At 34.7% G+C, this 21,540-nt stretch overlaps 2 protein-coding genes across 3 annotated transcripts in view; both read right to left on the bottom strand.

Annotated features, from left to right (window-relative positions):
- The window catches only part of LOC129938896 (centrosomal protein of 135 kDa), a 116,882-nt gene extending 107,841 nt beyond the window's left edge, over positions 1–9,041 (bottom strand). Inside the window, exons 1-10 of one of the 2 annotated variants that reach the window (XR_008780490.1) lie at positions 8,759–9,041; positions 8,469–8,595; positions 8,267–8,413; positions 7,977–8,191; positions 7,463–7,916; positions 7,331–7,411; positions 7,148–7,275; positions 2,298–2,755; positions 2,025–2,235; positions 1,852–1,967 (exon numbers count right to left, since the gene is read on the bottom strand). Coding sequence is in view for 1 of the 2 variants with exons in the window: in XM_056046719.1 (XP_055902694.1) it covers positions 1,852–1,967; positions 2,025–2,235; positions 2,298–2,755; positions 7,148–7,275; positions 7,331–7,411; positions 7,463–7,916; positions 7,977–8,191; positions 8,267–8,413; positions 8,469–8,595; positions 8,759–8,929 (2,108 nt within the window). In the remaining variant the exon portion in view is untranslated. The remainder of the gene's footprint in view (positions 1–1,851; positions 1,968–2,024; positions 2,236–2,297; positions 2,756–7,147; positions 7,276–7,330; positions 7,412–7,462; positions 7,917–7,976; positions 8,192–8,266; positions 8,414–8,468; positions 8,596–8,758) is intronic. The other variant, XM_056046719.1, reaches the window with a different exon arrangement.
- A 9,645-nt stretch (positions 9,042–18,686) lies between these two features.
- Positions 18,687–20,944, bottom strand: LOC129938905 (probable Ufm1-specific protease 2). Its single transcript, XM_056046730.1, has 2 exons — positions 20,777–20,944; positions 18,687–20,697 (listed from the first exon to the last, which is right to left on the bottom strand). The coding sequence occupies exons 1-2, from the start codon at positions 20,813–20,815 to the stop codon at positions 18,937–18,939; spliced, it is 1,800 nt and encodes a 599-aa protein (XP_055902705.1). The 5' UTR covers positions 20,816–20,944; the 3' UTR covers positions 18,687–18,936.
- Between the last annotated feature and the right edge of the window lie 596 nt (positions 20,945–21,540).

Genomic DNA, 21,540 nt, shown 5'->3' with positions numbered 1-21,540 from the left:
TGGAAAATCTTTTTGCATCAAAACTGCCTTGCAGCGACGATATTAATGCCCTACACCTTTCAACTGGTATAGAGAACCATGATTTTTTTACTTCTTCAAATAACGCATCCATATTTAAAATTTTAAGTGCACTTATTGAGTTCTTGACACCCCCCATAGGTGTTCTATGGGATTAAGGTCAGCACTGGAGGATGCCCAGTCTAGAACATTGATGGAATTATCTTCAAAGAACTTCTTGGTATACTTGGCAGTGTGTTTTGGATCATTATCCTGCTGAAACTTCCAAATCACAGGTAAATTTTCCTCTGCCCATGGTAACATCACATCCCGCAATATGTCCACGTATTTTTCTTTTGTGAGGATGCCATCAATTCGATGGATTGGCCCAACGCCATTCCATGAGAAGCATCCCCATACGTTGATAGATCCTCCACCATGTTTCACAACCGCGGATGTGTACTTTGGATCGAATTCTCTTCGTTTTGGCCGCCGTACAAATCTTCTGCCATCGGGACCGATTCTTTTTATTTTGGTTCCGTCGGACCAGAGGATGAATTTCCATTGTTCTTTTGGATGCGATAAGTGATGTCGAGCAAACTCAAGCCGCTTTTGCCTTTGCCTTTTGGTAACCATTGGTTTCTTGCGTGCAACTCGACCATGCAAGCCAGCTTCGACCAATCGCCTTCTTATGGTCCAGACTGAAACTGGTAAATCTATTTCATCACAAACTTCGTGTTGGATAACTCTTGCACTTTTTTTGGGGTCAGCTTTTGAAAGTCTGATGATTTTTCTATCATCACGAACTGAAGTTTTTCGTGGTCTTGTCTTTCGTGGCACATTTTCGCAGGTGTTATGCATTTCAAAATGTTCCAAGGCATTAAAAACTTTCTTTTTGGAACAGTTCAATCTATCAGAAATTCGTTTGTATGACAAATTTAACTTTCTTAGCTCCAAAATAGCTTCTCGAGTGGCTGGAGTACATGTCGCTGTTTTTCCCATTTCTAACGGTGAATTTAAAGTTCTATTTTCGATTACATATTATTTATTAATTGATACCTACCAAAATTTGATGTTTATATATTAAAACAAATACCAATTTCTGTGAATAAAGCTTTGCTGCAAGATGTTTCTAATTAGCTACTCTCTGCAATTTAGGAACAAAATTACAATTTTGTTGTTTTCTTTCGTATAAGCACCAATATCACACAACCTGCCACTCTAGAAGTCAACAGCTAAGTATACAAGAAACTAACATTGAAATAATTTAAAGAAAAAACAAAACAGTTAGATTTTACAGATGCATTTTCATTCATTGGGATTTCGTTTCTAATTAGTTGCTGCAAACCTCTACTTTTTCCTTGCACGTAATCTAGAATTGAGCCCCTACGAATTTTGTTGCATTCATGTTAAAAGAATTTAAAAATTACGAATACAAATTATTCTTTGTAGAACCACTTTATTTTCTAACCAAATGGATTTTTAAAAATTTTAGAATTGCATGTTTGTAATATTAGAATTAAAACCTTCCTCTTTCCTTTTTTTATTTGTAAGCTTCGTAAATATACTTATCTTTTTTTGGTTTAAACGAAAAATAAAAAATTTATATAACTAAATAAATTTTGTATATACATAGGTGGATCGTTAATTTTTTCGGATATTCGTGACAACAATTGCAGATAGAGAGAATAAATAATTAAAGAAGTCGTACTCTCATATTGCACCAGTTTAGTTAGTAACTAATTTCTGTATATTTATAACATAATTTTAAGGTTATTGAATTTATTTAATGTGCCATGAAGACAAGTGAATAAAAATTACTAATTTAATTTAATTTAAAAAAAAACTACTTACTCGAGTTTTCTTTCTAGTTCTTTAACTTGTCTTTCCAGATCATTTCGTTTATCTTTTGTAGCCTTTAAATCGAATTCAAGTTGATAGACTTTTTCTGTTTTTGCATCGAGCTCAGCCTAAAATAAAATAAAATTCAATTCTTTGTTTCTTAAGAAACAAGATATCAAACTTACAACAATCTTATCCTTTTCATTTTCCATTTTGACATAAGTTGACTTGAGAGAAGCTATTTCATTCTTAAGCGTTTCAATCTCATTTCGAGATGCATCTCGATTGGTCCCGTAGTTATTAAGTTGACTTTCAGCAGATTCGAGTTGGGCCTCAGCAGCAGCTAATTTATTTTGGTATTCGGAAAGTGCTCGTTCGGTTTGGTCCTGAAGCAATCTACAAAAAAATATCAAATCATAAGAAATTAAGTTTTAAGTAAATTTAAAGAAACATCTCACCTCAACTGATTCTGGCTAGATTTAAGTTTACAATTCTCTTCTTGCAGTTCAAACAGCTTCTTCTTAAGTCCATCGATTTCTTCTTTCAGAAGAACTATTTGTGTTTGTGATGGAACACGTGCTGAATTCAAATCACGATTATCACATTCCAAAGCGGTTATTTTATTTGTAAGTTCATGAATTTTCTCCTGATATTTTTGACTACTGTCGGCTTGAAGTAGTGTAAAGCTTTGTAATTTTTCACGCAGAGTATCACGTTCATTACGTATTCGCTCCAATTCCACTTTGACTACGTCCCGTTCACGTTCAGCGCGAATTACTATCGCTTGGACACATTCACTATTGGAAGACTTATCCGATCGTGCACTTGGATGCTGCTGTCGGACACACAATTCCGAACGTAGAAGACGAAGTTCATCGTCTTTGGATTTTACTTGAGATTGAAGGAATTCAATTTCCTAAAAGAGAAATTAAGCTCTAGAAAATGAAAATATTCATAGCATTAAAAAGACATCTGCCTGTCAAAAAAATTACCAAAGTATTAGCAAAAAGTTTTGTGAATTAAGTCGAAAGTCGACACTTTATTCTTAAACTGTGTTCATTGATATTTTGAGGTTATAATACTCACTAAAACATTGTAAATCCGATCTATACTCGGGACGCTGAAAATGTTAAACCTGAAAATGCTGAGCTGAGCTAAATTTTGATTCTTGTTTTAAAAATTTTAACTTTTGTTCAAATGTAATGGATTGTTATGATGTTAAGTTATGTGTTTTGAACTTTTACCATATTTTGTGTTTCTGTCAAAAAGAAATGTTCGGTTCCATCATCATTTTATTGTTTTTTTTAAAGGACTTAAGGCGTTAACGAAACCTTCAAACAAGATTGCACTACATGCCATACAGCAAATAAAAATATTATCTCACGTTCGTGGGTTTGTGGCGTAGCCTCCAAGATCGTGCGATTTAATACCTCTGGCCTATTGCTTCTGAACAATAAGTTTCTGTTTCTATCACGAATTAAATTAATTTTAATATTGAAAATAAATTGCAAACAGAAGTTTTTTGCGCTGATCAAAGCAAAGCTAAGCTTTTGCTAAGAGAGAGAGAGAAACAGATTTCCAGACTGGACAATAACTTGAATCAAATCGCATTTAGTTAACCGTATACTTTATGTCAATTTTAAGAACTGTATTTCTAAAATTATTAATGTTCTGTATGGAGTTCCGAAAGGCAGACAGATTGGACCATTGTTTTTTTTTTGTGTTCATTAATTCAAAGAGAATGGCATTCAATAAAAGAGTGTTAGAAACTCATTAGGAGTAAGTAACTGAATGTCTCTTCGTATGGGCACATTTAATGGTTTGGGTGTCTCCGACATTGTCAGATGCCATCACAAGGCAAGTAGCCGTCTAAGGTAAGTAAGTAATTCATTTATTTACATAAATTTACAAAATTTTATACAATTTTTTGAATTTAGATGATATGGCTATGCCGTTAGCCAGGTTGACAAAAAAAAAATTAAGAATATTTAAATTTGTGTACGGTTTTGAGTTTAATAGAATCTTGTTATTAATAACAATCTATACTTGTAAATATCTTTCAAAATGTACTTAATGTTTACCAATCATGCTCGTTAAGGATGTATATAGTCTCTTGTATGGTAATATTTTTTCCGAAAAATCAGCGTCTTTGAGTTTTGAATATTGGACAGATACGAATGAAATGTAGACAATCTTCTTTTAATTTTAAGTTGCGCAGCGTACAGAATTAGTTAAAACTATTAAACTATTAGTATAAGGACTTCCATTTAAGTGGAGAACTTTACATCTTGCTTTAAAGATTAGGGATATCTTTTCAAAACTCAGCGAATCCTTGAAATAATTTCTGGCACCAAGACTTTATCTGAGCTAACTGTAGATTATTCTACTGAATGAGTCTTGAGCTTCTTCTATCAGTGAATGCCTCATTATGTCCTCATTTTTCTCTATGATGCTGTACATTTGTTCTTTCACGTGGTTTACATTGCTGAAATCATCATCCAATCTCACTCCACACTCATTGCCAACAGATTGCCATCTTGCAAACCATAAGTCCTTGTTTCTCAGCTCATATAAAAGAAGTTTTTTTTCGAACGTCTTGTGCTCTGATGGTTGCTGCAGACTTTGATGATGTAGTCAGCTTGAGACTTCATGGTGCTTATTAGAAGTTTTGGAAGTCCTGTTTCTAAATATATGGCGTAACTAGGCGTATTTAGAGGTATGCTGAAAAGTTTATTTATGAAGCTTATATACAATTTTTCGATTTCTTAATATTCTTCTGATCCCCAAACCTGAGCAGCATACAAGAGGGTAGATTTCAGTACTGAATTAAATATTTTGTATTTTGTTACTAAATTAGTTTGTTTGTTAGAGAAGATAGTTTGTTAAATTTATCAAACTTTGTAAGCTTTGGGCTTTTTCCGATAATTTAATTTTTAGATTTAATGTTGGATTCAATTTCAAGCTTAGATATTTGCGTACCATTATATTTCCAGCTTCTTCCATTAAAAGCGCTTTATGTACGGGCAAATACCATTATTTTGGATTTTGACGTGTTGAAAGAAAGTCCTCATCTGTTTCAATATGCAGATAACCGATTAATCATCAATTGCAAACCTTTGGTCGATTCTGAAGGTATAACGAGGTCATCGGCATATAGTAACACATTCACGGTGCAGCTAGCTATTCTTATTCCCCCAGGAAGTTCATCCACAACATCATTTATAAATAATGAGAAGAAAAGAGAGCTAAGTGGACGTTCTTGTTTGACTCCTATGCTGCTGATAAACCATTCTGAAAAGCTCACTCCATCCCAAACAGCAGCCTTCGTACCCGTGTACTTACTTAGGTCCTCAGACCTGTTAAGTCCGTTGGGGACCCCTTAAGGGGCATAGGTTTTCTCATACGCCTACGCGCCATCGTGTACGGTTTCCGGAGATGTGTTTTAGGTCTCTATAACTCTTGCCTAGTGACGCTTCTCGGTCGTCCTCTTCCTCTTTGTGTGAGCGGATTCTACTGCATTGCTTGGCCTGCAATGCTGTCGTTACCTTTTTGAAGCGTATGTCCAAACAAAAAAAACTTCATAAACAAGTTTCAAGTTGCTTTGAGGAGTGCCAATCTATTGTGGACAAAGTTTACAATCTTTCTATTGTTACAAAATTTCGACTAAGTCAAAAATGGAAGCTTTATGCATTTTTTTTTATCTACAGACTGTTTTCGATAACGTCAATAGAAACTGTATTTTACAAATTATTATCGACTCTTACGGGTACGTACGGGTTTTTTTTGGATTTTGTCTTCACTACGACTAAGCTCTTTGTTCTGTTCTGTTCTGTTCTGTTCTCTTTTTAAATTTTCTGATGATCAAACTACCTATTGGTATATTTAAGTTTTCATTTAATCATCAAAAAGATCATTTAATCATCAAAAAGATCAACAAAGCCGATGAGAATCACCACTTAATTGTTCTCAAATCAAACATAAACATCAACTTGGTCAAAATTATAAATCATTATTTAAGTTTTCGACAACATTGTCGAATAATCGTTCCAATTTAAAACAACTTATTGATGGTTTTAGAACACACTGCAATAAGTGGAACTTTGCAGTTAACCTTCGTAAAATGTCTTAGATTAAGCACTTTAATAACAGATTGGAAACAGATGAAAAAGCTTACGTATTGCTTACAGGGATACCATCCGGACTAAAGACCTTCCTGGCTTGTTTGAACTTTTTCCGGCTTTCCTCAGTACGGTTGGCTTTATAGCAACGGAAACTTACCTCTTTGGCCCTAATAACCTCTTTACAGCTCGCATCGAACCATGCTTTTCCTTGGGTCTGATACTATTAACCCTGTTCGGTATAAATGTTTTCATTCCCAGGAGAATTAAACTTGTGATCATATCAGCGCTGGCGTCAACGTCACTATCGAGGAAGCATAGTGACCAGTTAAAGATCCTGAAGTAATTATTGAGACCGTCCCAATTGGCAAACGGTTCTCTTAGGAGCTCTTTCTTTAACTGAACAGTTTTGACCCGAGAAATTTGCTGATATAACACAATGGTCAGATGTGCCTAGAGAAGATAGAACACTAACAGTGTATTTATCAGGGTCTGAGGTAAGACCTGCTCGACCTTCAACGTCCGATATTCGGGTGGGCTCGTTGACTAGCTGAGTTAGGTGGTTCAACTCAGCGAAGATTTATGCGCACACTCCATCGGGTGTTGTCTGGCCTGAATGTTGAAGCCATGAAGAATTGTGTACATTGAAATCGCCCGTAACAACGATTTCAGTGCGAGGATAGGACGAAACAATTCTTTCGATGGAATTAGATGTTTTCGAGCTATACTTTGCACATCGAGAGTGGTTTACCTAAAGCTTTTCTTGCGTCTCTAAGGATATACTTTTACACATTAGCAGAACTTTATTTCTTTCTAATGGAAGAATAATCCAAAACCTTATCTGAATCCATTATTACCAAACAAAATCTTCACGACTTAGAAATGGTTGGATATTTTTCATGGAGCGTTTTTATGCTTTTCTTTGACATAAATGTACTTGAAAAGTATGGATTTTTCTAAAGCCCGTTGTTGGGCTTTGTACTGAAACTGTGTACTGATGTTATACGTACACTTTGTGATGGGAATGCATCGAAAAAGACCTTTTACTACGTCAAAATGGTTAAATTATGGCTATGCAAAAATACAAATCCAGTAGATCAACTCTAATCTTCCTTTTTTTGAATTGTACACTTTCTAATTCTTAACATATTTTATATCTACTAATTTAAACAAGCTATTAATAAAATTACCTTATCGGATCCTGCTTTACCGAGCATTCGCAGATATTCCTTTTGGAAGAAATCTCTTTCGGATTTCAAACGAATTCGCTCTTCGTCTACGCACTTATGATCGTCCTGAACATTTTTATAAACATTTTCTTAAAAAAAAAAAACTAATTTATATTCCACTTAATTTAAAACTAAAATAAGTACCTTTTTGACAAGAGGTAAGCCTGCATTTAAGTTTATGGTTCTTTTTCATTAACTTTTCGTTTTCGAGTTCAAGTTCCGACTCTACAAATATTAGAAAATAAAATAAAATTTAAATAAATGAATAAATCTCACCTCTTTGAGTGAGTTCGTTTAATCGTTCGTTAAATATTCTTTTCTCTTCAGCTGATGACTTCGAAGGAGCTGAAGAAAAATCCCTTGTTTCAAATTTATCCTTCAATCTTTGCAAATCTGCTTTCAAATCTTCGATTTCCTTTTCACGTTCAGCAATCTCGGTGTTTGCTTGGCTCTCTATAGCTAAGGCAGCTTCCTTTAACTCATCCAATTCTCGCTGAAGTTTCTTATTTTTGCCCTCCAAATCCATTGCTCGTTGCATGGCCTCATGCATTTTATCTTGATACTCACGTATCTTGCAGAGACTCTCTGATTTTTCTCTTTGCAACAATTCAACATCTTCCGAAAGAGTTCCGATATCTTTGTAGCAGCAATCTTTGGCTAGGGCTGCAGGTGGGCGTCCACCAGCAAGCAATTCGTTCAAACGACGGATTTCTCTATCTCGTGATTCAATCTGAAAAAAAGAATATGCTGCTTATATTTTTTGTCCAAAGAGCTTCTAAAGGGTTTCTACTTTTTTCTTGTAGAAAGCTACTTGGTCATTGAGATCTTTGATGTTGTTTTCCAATTTTTCCATTTGTACTTCTGGTGCCGATGGATTTGCAGAGCCAGCTGAAAATTGTTTGCAGAAGCCTACACTGCATTTTGTGCATTTAATCGATGCATTCTCGGAAAATGCATTCGGAATAAACTCGCCAGAGCGGACAGTGCTTACGAAAGGCTTTTTATCTTAAAGAGTAAATAGAGATAGATCGATTTAAATTCTAAAAACCACAAAGAGCTTAACTAGAAATAAGGACATACTCATGTTGACTCCGTTCTTGTTATTTTTCACTGAGTTCGAATCGATACTCTTGAGAATAAATGCTTTGATTTGTGCTTGCAAATGTTGACAGTGTTCATCTAGATAGTTTTTGTCGCATTCCAGATTTCTTATTCTTTGATTTAAATCTAAAAAGAAAACTTTTACCAACATGCCAATAAAATCGAACCTACCTCAACCTACCACAAATCTTTTCCTCGGAATCTTCTTTTTGTTTTATTAATTCCAAGTGTAGTTGATTACACTCTGCCAATAGGCGAGAATTATCACATTTGTACGGTTCGACATCAAGTTCCCAACACGATTTTTCCTACGACAACGCACAGTGAAAATTATAGAAAATAAATATTGATTGGAATTAAGTCAAGACACAAATAGTTAGGATTGTCTGGTTTGTTGTGGTCGGATTGTCATAATATGTCCCTGAGGATTTTACTATTGCTTTTTAGAGAAGGATATGTGCTGTATGTTACCTCGAGTAAATTACATATTTTTAGTTTTGAATCGCGCAAACTCTCGGTGGTCTTAACAAGGTCCTCGAAAAGTGCTCCAACAAGTGTTATTGCTGCCAATGGAAGTGGTTGAGTATAGCCAAGGACGTCGAGTTTTTGACGGAGATTATTATAAATGCAATCAACACTCATTTTGTCATAGTTTGTTTTTAGTATTTTGTGGGAAAATATCAAATTTAAAAATGTTAAGAGTTTTAAAATTTAAATAATTTAACAACTTGTTTGTGTTTGGCCATCGGCTTTTGCATTGTTGATTTTTGGTAGCTGTCAAAATTGATTGAAGAATTGTTGTAAACAAATGTAAAAGTGGTGCCAAATTTCACTTTAATGCATTTTATATTCGCTGTTGCTCACTACTATTTAGTACTTTTGAATGGATGCATTTTTCATAGAATAGAGTTTTTCTGGGTAAATTTAGACTTCCTTTTAAAATGAATTTGTTCGGCGTTCCCGAAAAATATGTTATTTAATTATAAAAGACACAATGGTTTTATTGACTATTGAAATTTTATTTTTAAATATCAACCCACAACACCTGGAACAAACCTTTTTGGTCCAAAATTTGAAGAATCGTGAACAATTAAACTCAGACACGGATTGTTTTAATTCAGTAGTTATGCCTAAGTGAATATTTTTTGGACCAATTTTAAATCAAGGAAACATTTATTTCTCTTTTTAATTAATTTGTTTTTTAATTAATTATTAATTTACATAAAACACATTCAATAATGGTTTATTTTGATTTATTTTTCAGTGGTGTCATGTTTTTTCCGTTTAAACAAGGCTTTTTAATATGAAGTTCTATTTTGATATTTAAAAAACGATTATTTATTAAATTAATTAAAACAAAATTCATTTCATAAAATTTTCCTTTAATAATTCACAACTTTGTGACGCCATTGGCATAGAAGACATGGATTGCAAGTCAATACTTATTATCATACAAAACACCTCTTAAAAGTAATTCACCACTTTACTTATACTTGGATTGTTGTTAATTTGGCGAAAAAAAATTGTACGTATTTTTTAAACATCATCTTTTTGTCAAAGAAACAAAGGACGATATCTTCGAGCGATTTAGCGCTACAAACTAGATGTTGCAATATACCATACAATCACACACCCGCACCAGAATGACAAATGTGAGGTTGAATCCGCTCGATTACGGAAAAGCACAAGACGCAAATGTTTCACCCAAAGACAAATCCAAAGTATCCGCCTTCACCCCAGCGATTGACCAGCTATCCATTTCTCTTACTGAAAGATTGCATGCCTATGAAGCTGTACGTCTGAGATTTGGATTCCTGAATCATCAAGAAGATGGATGCTGACGATTTTACAAACTAAATACAAAAATCAAGTTTAAAAGATTTCCCATATTTCAGTTCAACCTACAAAAGGGCTAGTAGCGTTTAGGAATATATGACAACAAAGCAAATTAGCCTATACACACTCCATATTTAGTAGGTCAATGTAAATTAAAATGCAAGCTTTCTCAATAGAGAGCTGTTCGAAATGAAACCTCTTGCCAAATAACCCTTTATTGAAAAATGCGCCATAATGTGCCGTAAGACAGTCCTAATTCTTTAGAACGACGAGGAATCGACACATTCGGGTCTTCGGTAACATTTCCACTTAGAGCAGCGATATTTTCAGTCGTCCTAGCAAAACGATGATGCACAAGCCTTACAATATCTGTAACCAATCCAGTCAAAAAAAGAGTCACCTAGCTCGCAAAAGGCGTAAATTTGTCCATTGTTGGCAACAGAAGAACTACATATACTTTTTCGGATTTTTCTTAGCTATAAACCATTTTGAAAGTTATTCACCCCTATTTTAGCAGGCATTTTATTTGTATGACAATTGTCGTTCAATCAAGTCGGCATTGTGAAAGTCGTTGTGATAGCGTTTTACTTATCGTTACGCTACTTGAAATCTGGCGTTTTGTGCAATCTAAATTTTTGATCGACAAATGTAACTCTCAGTAATATTGCAGTTGTCGTTTAAGTAATCTAAGATGACAAGTAAAACGTTCTTTTCTGGCGGCTGTAAATTATCTAACGCCATTAGAAAATACAACACAAATTTAAGATTTTCATCTATATTCACTTATTTTGTTTTACTTAGGGTGGAAGTTACGAATCTAGACCAAATGAAACGACTCATTGGCCACAAATTTTCAGAGAGGGATCCCCCAAACAAATGATAGAAAACAAAAATGGTAATCGGTTGCGAATACACTCAATTCCTTGAAGCCACTGACTAGAACCGAAAAGGAATGGCAAAAGGTGAGAAAAAACAGAGGCCAGTCTATTTGGTATACCATAAATCTTTTTACAGGTTTGGTTCGATGCCAAATTTAAGGTCAAACAAAAACTGCTGTTTAATAAAAAAATGGAGGAAATACATTCACGTTCAAATATTTGAACGAAACCGATAATATTATTGCCAGTTTACTTCAACTAAACAACATTGTTGACCCAGAGGGCAATGTATTTCTAGACCAAATCCAACTTTAGTAAATATGTGCACAATCACCACAGCAATTACAATTGTACCTGAGACTGAAACAGAAAATATGCTCAAATGGAAACCCCAACAGCAGAACAAAACTTCAAAAGTGAAGAATTCGTACAAGGCATCTTAAGCAAAGTGAAAGAAAAAGATTTTATCTGGAAGATGAGAAATTAAAAGTTTTAAAGCTTAAAATGAAACGTGAAGAAAATCCGAAGACGAAAGAAAACGAAAAGTGATTAACGGAAATTGAGTTGAAAAAAAAAAACAAATTGTACCTCATGGATAAAAAGTTAAAACTCTTTGAATACTAAATGTATGTATATAAATTAACTTCAGCGTTTTACTCAAGTTATATTACCTTAATTTACTTACTATATCTGACTTACATATGTCTATGAATTGTAAAATATAAAATGAACTGAACTAGAAATGTTGGTAATAAAATTACATTGCCTTACTCGGGAGTCGGGATACCTTACTTTATTTAACTTACTTTAATAATTTGTTTATTTATTTATCTTTTATTATTTAAAAAGCACTGAATTTAATAATAAAGCCTTTATTTATGTTATCGAAATCTTTTTCATTCTTGTAACAATTGGTTCCATATGCTAATGGCTATCTGATTGTTTTCAACGAGATTATCACGGATGGTATCAGAATCCGGAGATATATGCTCTACAACGTCAGGATTTTGATCTATTGGTGGATGTATTTTGTAGTAAATACAATGTTGTGAAGAGCCGAACATACATTCACAATTTGGGTCAATTTCCGGGAGGTGTAATGCAATAGTCTTGCACTGAGCAGGCATTTGAAGCGATTCTTTCGAACACCAATAGTTCTTTCGATTATATTTCTTGATTTCGAATGCCTCATATTAAAGTCGCTTTGACTGCTTCCTTCTTGGGGGGATCTGAACTGTGTAGTCAGAAATGGTTTAAAGGGGTAGCCAGCGTCATCTGCAAATTTAGATTTTCAAAGTTTTTTAATTTTATTATTATTATTATATTTTATTTTGAAATGAAATGTACTTCTATCTCCACTTTCAAAATTCCTTTGTAAGATCCCCCGTAGCTCACTCGAATTCCATATAAAGGAATCATGACAAGCTCCAGCATGTCTAGCATCTATATTAATATTAGTTTATCTTTATTAATTGTTTAAAGGAAAAAGATGGAGTGTACAAAAAGTAAAGTAAGTATATATTAATAGGTTATAGGCCCAGACACCAATTTAAATTGAAAATTATAAGAATTTATTTGTTTAAAGTCGATTCATTAAAAATGGAAACTAAAGTCGATGTTGCTGTCCACAATCGATTAAATGGAAGAAATTGGCCCACGTGGAAATTCCAAATGACGATTGTTTTTAGGTCCAAGAAACTCCTAGAAGTTGTAAATGGAACTCTTTTGAAGCCAACCGAAACTGAAAAGCTAAAGGAATGGGAAAGTAAAGACGCATCCGCACAAGAACTACTGGTTACCAGGATAGAAGAAGGAATCCTAACACACTTGTTAGCATGTCAAAGCAGTGCAGAGATGTGGGAAAAATTAAACACCATTTATGAGCCAAAATCGAAAGTAAGTATTCATTTACTGCAACAGAAGTTTTTTAACCTTAAATTCGAAGAGCCAATGTCGGCCTTCATTTCGCAAATCGAAGATTTAGTGAACCAACTCAAAGGCATGGGTGAAAACCTCTCGGAAACTATGGTCGTGACGAAAGTGCTAATGTCGCTACCAGAAAAGTATAAACATTTCGTGTCTGCTTGGGAATCTGTCCCAACAAAGGACCAAAAGTTAAACGAGCTCATTTCTAGACTGCTCGTGGAAGAGGAGCGAAGCAGCAGTCAAGTTGAAATGACATCAAAAGACATAGCTTTTCTGAGCCAACATAAAAACAAATACCATGGAAGATTCAACAGGCAAAAACAAATTAACAAAAACGAACCAAAAAGATTGTGTCACTTCTGTAAGAAGCCAGGACATTTCATCAAGGATTGCAGATACCGGATTCAGAAAGAAAAAGAACAAAATCCGACTGCTTTTATTGGTTCCGCGTTGTTCAGTGGTTTTGATTTGCAACAAGAAACTTGGTATTTGGACAGTGGTGCGAGTCACCACATGTCATGCAACAAAGATTGGATAAATAACTATGAATTGGTTGACATGATGATAACCATAGGTGATGGCAGAGAAATTAAGGCGATGGGTAGAGGAAGTGTGTCAGTTTCGGCATACAACGGGAGTAGTTGGGAGAGAAGAGACATGTTAGAGGTGTTACATGTTCCAGAGCTAAAGACCAATCTATTTTCTCTAGGCAAGGTGTTAACAAAAGGTTACAAAATCGAAGGACTTTCAGATGTATGTAAAATCGTAGATTCTAAAGACAATATTCAAGCAATGGCATTACGAAGAGGAAGTATATACATCATGAAACTCAAAGTGTTACCACCAATCGCATTGCTATCACAGTCACTGACATCATGGCATGAAAGTCTCGCACACCAAAACATTCTGCAGTGTAAGAATATCTTAGAAAAGCATAATATCCAAGTTAATAAAACCGATTTCGATTGTTGCGACGCTTGTCAAAAGGGCAAGATGCATCGTTTGCCGTTCAAGAGCAGTACCCATTCAACAACAGGCCTTTGTGAAATAGTCCATGTCGACCTCAATGGACCGATGGAAGTCACAAGCATCGGTGGCAGCAAATACTTTTTAATTTTTAAAGACGATTATTCTCATTTTAGATTTGTTTACTTTTTGAAGGACAAAACAGAAGTCGCAGACAAATTAAAAGAGTTCATCGAAGCAGCAGAGAATGACACTGGCGTAAAAATTAAAGTGTTGAGGTCCGACAACGGCACGGAAATTTCAAATGTTAAGGTAAGAGACATCTTGAATTTTAAAGGCATTAGACACCAGCTCACAGTACCGTATGCCCCACAACAAAACGGGAAAATTTAGCGAGAAATGAGAACGATCGTAGAATCTGCTCGTGCCATCTTGTTAGGAGCTAGTCTTGACAAAAAGTTTTGGGCCGAATGTGTTAACACAGCAACATATATAATTAATCGCACTGGCACTAGTTCAATCAAAAATAAATCCCCTTACGAATTGTGGTTTCAGAAAATGCCACAAATAAATTACTTTAAAGCCATAGGTTCTGTTGCTTATGTACATATTCCTGATGCAAAGAGGAAGAAATGGGATGCTAAAGCAAAGGAAGGAATTTTAGTTGGTTACACAGAAAACACAAAAGGTTATAGAATATACCTGAACGAAGAACAAGAAGTAGTGACAGCAATAAATGTAGTATTTAGTTCAAGAAAAATAGACGTAAAAGAAAACAGGAACAAAATAAATACGAAGGAAAGTTGCAAAGCATCGATAGTAACAGAATATGCACATAATACAAACACAGATAGAGAGAAAGAACAAAATGAAGAAATAGTCGAAGAAAATGAATCTCTAGAAACAGATGATGAAATAAACAGGGTTGAGTGCAGAGTAGATATTTTTAATGCTGACATTGACATAGATGGAGATAGAGGTTTGGGTGCAAACAGAATGAACATGGAAGGCGAAGTTGAGGTGAAGGATAGAGAAACAGAAAGTTTGACACGAAGTGGACGGTCAGTTAAATTACCAACAAAATATAATGATTATGATATGGGGTGTTTGTTAATGGCCAAAGAATTAAATCAGATAAGTTATGAGGAGGCAGTAACAGGAGCAGACGGACATTCATGGACAGCAGCGATCCAAAACGAGTTAGATTCCTTAAAGGAAAATGAAACATGGACAGAAACAGAATTGCCTAAAGGAAAGAAAGCTATAGAAACCAAATGGGTATTTAAAATTAAATCGGGAATGAAAGGCGAAAAAGAATTTAAGGCGCGATTAGTAGCAAAGGGTTTTCAGCAAAGAGAAGATTTTGATCATTCTGAAATTTATGCTCCAGTCGCCAAGTTACCTACACTAAGAATTCTATTAGCCATAGCTTTGAAATATGAAATACCAATATATCAAATGGATGTAAAATGTGCCTTTTTGAATGGTTCCATTGACGAAGAAGTATACTTATTTAAACCAGATGGTATGAAGAATGACTCAAGAGTATTAAAGTTAAATAAATCATTGTATGGTTTAAAGAAATCACCCAAGTACTGGAACCAAAAATTCAATAGCTTCATGACGAATCTAGGATTTGATCGAAGTAAATCTGATTACTGCCTTTACTTCAAGTCAGCAAGAAAAATGTTCGTGTTATTATATGTTGACGACCTGATAATAATAGGAGAGCATGAAAGTGATGTCAAAAAGGTAAAAGAAGAACTTAACCAAACTTTTAAAATGAAAGACCTAGGAAAAGTTTCAAATTATCTAGGCATGAATATAGTACAAGATAAAAATAAAATTACTATCGATCAAAAGGATTACCTAAAGAACCTGCTTGTTAAATTCAATATGGAACATTGCAAGGCCGTTACAACACCAATCGAACCTAATACAACTATTACTAAAGAACCGTCTTATGATTCAGAATTAACATCCAGATGTAGACAGTTAATAGGATATTTAATGTATTGTATGTTAACATGTAGACCTGATTTATCTTTTTCAATTAGCTACCTCAGCAGATATCAATCATCCGGCAACGAGCAACTTTGGCAAGCACTTAAGAGAGTCCTTCGCTATATTCAAGGTTCCTTGGACTTAAAATTAGTTTTTGAGAATCGAACTTCTGAAACATTGGTTGGCTACGCAGATTCGGATTGGGCAGGTGACAAAGAAGATCGCAAATCAACATCGGGCTATGTGATGATGGTATATGGTTGTACAGTTTCCTGGTCATCGTCGAAGCAGCAGTGCGTGGCCCTATCATCAACAGAGGCCGAGTTTGTGGCATTGGCATTGGGCGTATCAGAAGTTTGCTGGATTAGAAATTTATTAATTGAAATTGGACTTAATGATAAAAATGAACCAGCTGTAATATTTGATGATAACCAATCTGCTATATTTGTTTCGAAAAACCCAGAAAATCATAAACGCCTTAAGCACATTGATATTAAATACCATTTTGTTAGAGATAAAATTTTGAAAAATATTAATAATCTACATACATATGTGATCCGCATTTTATGATCACAAACATTGAATTTAAATTGTATAAAGACACAATTGAACCAACAAGGTAATCTAGTAACATACAAACATAATAATTAAGCTAAAAAAGCTTTTCTATTACAATAACAATGTTGTTCTTGCTTTTTTGGTGCTTTAATTCTTATGTGGCTGCCATCTACGCATCCAATTACTCCCGGAATCCTATCCTTTTTAAAAAAAAATACTTTTGCTTCCCCTTTTTCTTGGTCCGAATAGTGAGCATTTATCCAACGAGGGAAAAAGTGCACTTCTCTTTAAGGATGAGACTCATTGTTGGTTGTGCAATGAACAAATTGAAGTCATTGCCTACACCCTTTTGGTAGCCGCCTTCACCAAAGAATCTCAATACAGCTGCAAGCTTTAAAATTAGTGGCACCGATAACATGCTTCGTCTTTTCGGTACTTTATCTTGCAGTTCATTCAATAGATAAACAAAGGCGTCTTTATTCAATCTAATATACATTACGAATCTGGAAAACAGCTTAATAGAATTATTTGACCAAGAAATTTTAAACTGATGTGAGTACATCATGTTTAGGTATTATGTAGGTACTTACTCCGAATGTGGTAAATCCAAAGGATTTGATTTCGATCTTATTTTTCTCCTTTCTCTCATTAAATTTAGTTTCTTACATTCGCAGTGCTGTTCAACACAATAAACAGTCCAATGCTATTCATTTTTGTTCTTTTAATTTAATTTTGCTTCAAACGAAATTTTATTTGAATTCAAAAATTTAAAAGTGTTTTTGTGTTTATCAATTTGTCATAGTCAGCAGTTTATGTGGAATATGTGTGTGGATTGAAAATAATAGCGTTTAAGTAACGCAATACCGACTTTAAAACGCCAAGAAAATGATTCGCCTCAAAAAGTGAGAAATGTCTTTTATAATAAAGGTGATTGAGTTTTTTTTAAACTATTTTTACGGCACAATTATATTTCCGAGTTTTAATTTTTTCAAAAATTTGAATAAGTTTTTAATTAAATCAAAATAGTTTTTGAATCATTATAATTTTCAAACCTGATTTTTCTGTAAAACTAGAATAGTTTTCAAGAAACTCAATAATTTGGGCGTTAAGCTTGTTATCGGATACCCTTCTAAATATGGGATAAATAAACTTGTATGATACTGAAACATTAAAAAGAACGTTTATGTTTTTATATTTATTAAAAGTGGTAAAAAATACATTGTAAATTAGTTTAAAATCATCTATCATAGAAATATGATCAAAATGGTACTTTCCAATCTATAATCAATCTCCTGAATGTAAACAGGACCCTGTAGTGACCGGGCACTTTTGAAATTTCACGTTACCGAACACATTTCCTTTTCCACAAGTTTGAATTAAAATTTGATCAGTGCTGTCGGCTGGTGAAAAACTTCAGTAACAACTGAAGCAAAAAAGTACTAGATATACAACAACGTTTTATTATAATAATGAAATTAAAGCATCCGGTTCCGTTATTGTTATTATCAATTAATATACAAATGCACAGGTTTCACGATTATATGGAATTACGTTGACAAATATCGTTTGTATTTCACAACATTCTTAGCAGTGATGTAACAAAAATAATTGATCTTTATATGAACTTAAAACTGTATATGAACTTGACAAACCGAAATCAAACAAATTTGGAACTTTTCCCTTTGTCTTTATCCAATAATTTCCTTAAAATGTCCTGAAGTTTGTACATGTTTATTAATTTTTTGACGGTTTCTTTAGAAAGTCTCCAAATTTCTTAAAACTATAAAAAATAATGTATTATAAAATCAAATTTTGTGTTTATCACTTGTCTTCATCAGGCTATTTATTTTTTATTATTTACAAAGTCTGGAACCCAATTTGTTTAAGAAGAACATAAAGTTGATAAATCTACCAATTTGTTTAAGATTGCTTTCATATTTTGTTGAATTTGTTTGTTTAATAGCAGAGACCGAAATAATTTTTAAATAAAAACTTGTATCTTTTAATCTGACATTTAAAAATTGTGTAAGGATTAGTACAACGAGTCGAAAGCCTGCTGAAAAGTCCAGATGTGTAGATTTGATCTTAAATCAAAAATAAATTAATTTATTTCACCCCGTGGAATGCGAAAACAAGGGAAATATGTGTTTTGAAAGATCTAGATCAAAAATAAATTGATCTATTTCACCCATGGAAAACCCCAAAAGATTAAAAAAAAAAAAACAATTATATACATTTTTATAGATTTATTATTTTATCTTACAATCAACATTCAATAGGTATAAAATAAAACAAGAATTACAAAAAAAAACATCATGTCTATCTGAGTCTTTACAAATTGTTTTGTTTTTTCCTAAAAAAAACATGAATATTTTTAATAAAACATTAAAAAAACGGGCGATATCCGCCCACACAAAAATAAAACATATTGTTAAAAATAAGAAATTTCTTCCCTATACCTTCTCATAAATGATAACAGAATTAATATATAATTGGCCTTTGTGGCATGCACATGTTGTAATAAGATTTCTTATCCCAAAATTCCGGACCCTTCCAGCCGCACCAACCTTTCGCCTGTATTGTGCCCAGATCATCGGCACCAGTGTAATGAGGATCCAGGATGAGAAATTTGATCTGTCCTGTCTGGCTGTTGTAGTCTATTCCGAGAATTGTGTGCGCCAGAACACCTCCTCCGATCATGATGGGGCTGCCTTGAGATTGGAAGTGCATGGCCAGGTCTGAGCCCATGGTTGCAAGATCAGCGCCCGATGAACAGTGTTGAATTTTTGAGTCTACATTCAGAAAGCCCTGCAAGCACATTGAAACCTCTGTCGAACCGATCCACTGCGAAGATCCCACAAAGGACTGCGGCTTATCGCCTATATGGACCAAGTATTTCTGAATCTCTAAGTGAGTTGGAGGACTGCGCTCAGTATAGCCTTGCCATCTGAACCATGAACACAACGTTTGCAGTGAACGGTAGGCACAGCCCCAGCCATTGTCCCGCATGTCCTGCTGCAAATAGTGATAGTAACTGTAGTTGCCTTGAACGAGATACTGTCGACCTTCCTTCACGCCACTCGGACGCAGACCGACATGTGTGTTTAGCAGTGGTTCTTTGGGGTCGAGCTCATCGCGGAACAAGAAGCAATTTGCACGCCTGAAGTACGGACGAGAAATGGGCAGTCCAAAATGGTAGTGCAACTTTTTCCTCTGTTGCTGCATATTCGTTTCGTCTTCTGATACTCCCTCCGGATAGACATACGTCAGAAAATGACCGAACTCTGGTGGAAAGAAGTGGAAGCAGCGTGGAATCGTCGGTTCCAGACCTTCTTCCAAGCGCTCAGTGATGGCATATTCGAATAGGCGCAACGACCTGCAGATACTCTCGATAAGGATGTCGTAGAACCTCGTCAGTTTGGTCTTCTTGTAGAGAATCGCCATCGCTTCCACATTCAAGGGTATCGCAATCTTCTTTTCTTCTCGGTTTAAACGCATTGAACCAGCTGCGGCTGGTGGGTCATTCTTGTTCGGCCTCTCCCTCGTTTTGTTCTTTAGGACGTCGATTGTAATGATACTAAACTCCGTTGGAACAGAAGATGAAGTTTCCTTTGCGGATTTCTTTGTCGTCTTGTTGTCGCCGTCGCCACCATTTGAGTTCCTCGAAACCATCTGGACAATCGACGATATACTCGATTCTGTTGTGATGTTGTTCGCAGGATAATTGCCCGCTCCTGTAAGATATACCTTGGTGTTTTTCACATGGAAGGCAGTGCTTCCTCCAGCTACGTTTTTCCTCAAAACATGCATGTTCTTTTTCACTGCATCCTCTGTCGACTCAGTGTACAACATAAGATTGCACTTGATGCGACTGAAGCAAAAGTCTGTATACAACTCCTCGGCTTCCATAACTTCGTAGGGGATTTGTTCGAGTTTCTCGTGCATGAATATCGATGCTTTCATGCCCATCAGTGTTCCCAGTTCGAGCTGCAACAAGATCGGATTATCTGTGATGTCAACGTCCTTGAGAATCACATTAATGTGAGCCTCAGCATCGGTGCAGTCTCCAAACTTGACCAAGCCACACAAATCCAGCTCAGCTGGGAATTTGTACTGAATGTGTTTGTAGTTCAGTTGACCAATTGTTGATTCAATATTGAATCCCAAGAGCAGGAGGGTTCCCTCGCCATAAATCACTCCAAATAAACAACCACTGGATTGCTGCTTGATACGTTCCAGGCGCTGTTTTGATGGGATATTTTTTGTTTTTTTTTAGAGTGGATTCTTTTTGGTGTGGAGGATTTGGGGAATATTTACTTACCTTGAGTAGGAAACAGGAGATTTTTAACTTGGGATTCATCTTTTGAGGAGAAAAATATTATAAAAATTTACGCGTTGGCAAAAAAGATGATGGCTTTTGGGACCCAGTTATGGAGTAGGAGTCCTCCTTCTCTTTTGCTATTGGTAGGTACGACAAAGATGACGTTTGGTGTTTTGACAGTAGCAATGACGTTTATGAAAAAAAAGAGGTGCAGTCGGGTCAGTGTTCGGAAATGTGTTGGAATTGTTTGGTAATTTGAGAATACAACACAAACCGGCATAAATATAGTTCTGTTTATCTGAAAAAACATTGTCCGATTTCTCTTCTCAGTTTTTTGCATAAAATGGTTGGAAAATGCTCACTGAACTATTTTTGCTGAAGCATGAATTATAATGTGCTTTTTTCTCATATTAATTTCAACCTAAGGGTGAGGAAACAATTATTTTTATTTTTGATTAATCTTAAAAGTTCAATTTTCTTATAAATTGATTGTTTTGGGAAGTTATTCATTTTATTGAAATATCATTTCAAACTTGAAGAAAATGTACTTTTGCTCAGGAAAGTTGTTGATAATAAGGTATGTGGCGCAAAAAGAGCTGTCCGAGAGGTGCAGGATGGGAAAAAAGGAAATTAAATTCTGAGAACCAGCAAAGGAAGGGTTATTTTTTTAATTAATTTGTATTCATTATTTCTTAAAACTATCTTAAAGCTAGACAAAAATTCAAAAACTAGCCTAATTAATTTTTAGTAGTTTGAATTTTTGT

Source organism: Eupeodes corollae, chromosome 1 (genome assembly GCF_945859685.1).
Source record: "Eupeodes corollae chromosome 1, idEupCoro1.1, whole genome shotgun sequence".
Taxonomy (NCBI): domain Eukaryota; kingdom Metazoa; phylum Arthropoda; class Insecta; order Diptera; family Syrphidae; genus Eupeodes; species Eupeodes corollae.
This window is presented reverse-complemented; position numbering and strand designations above follow the sequence as displayed.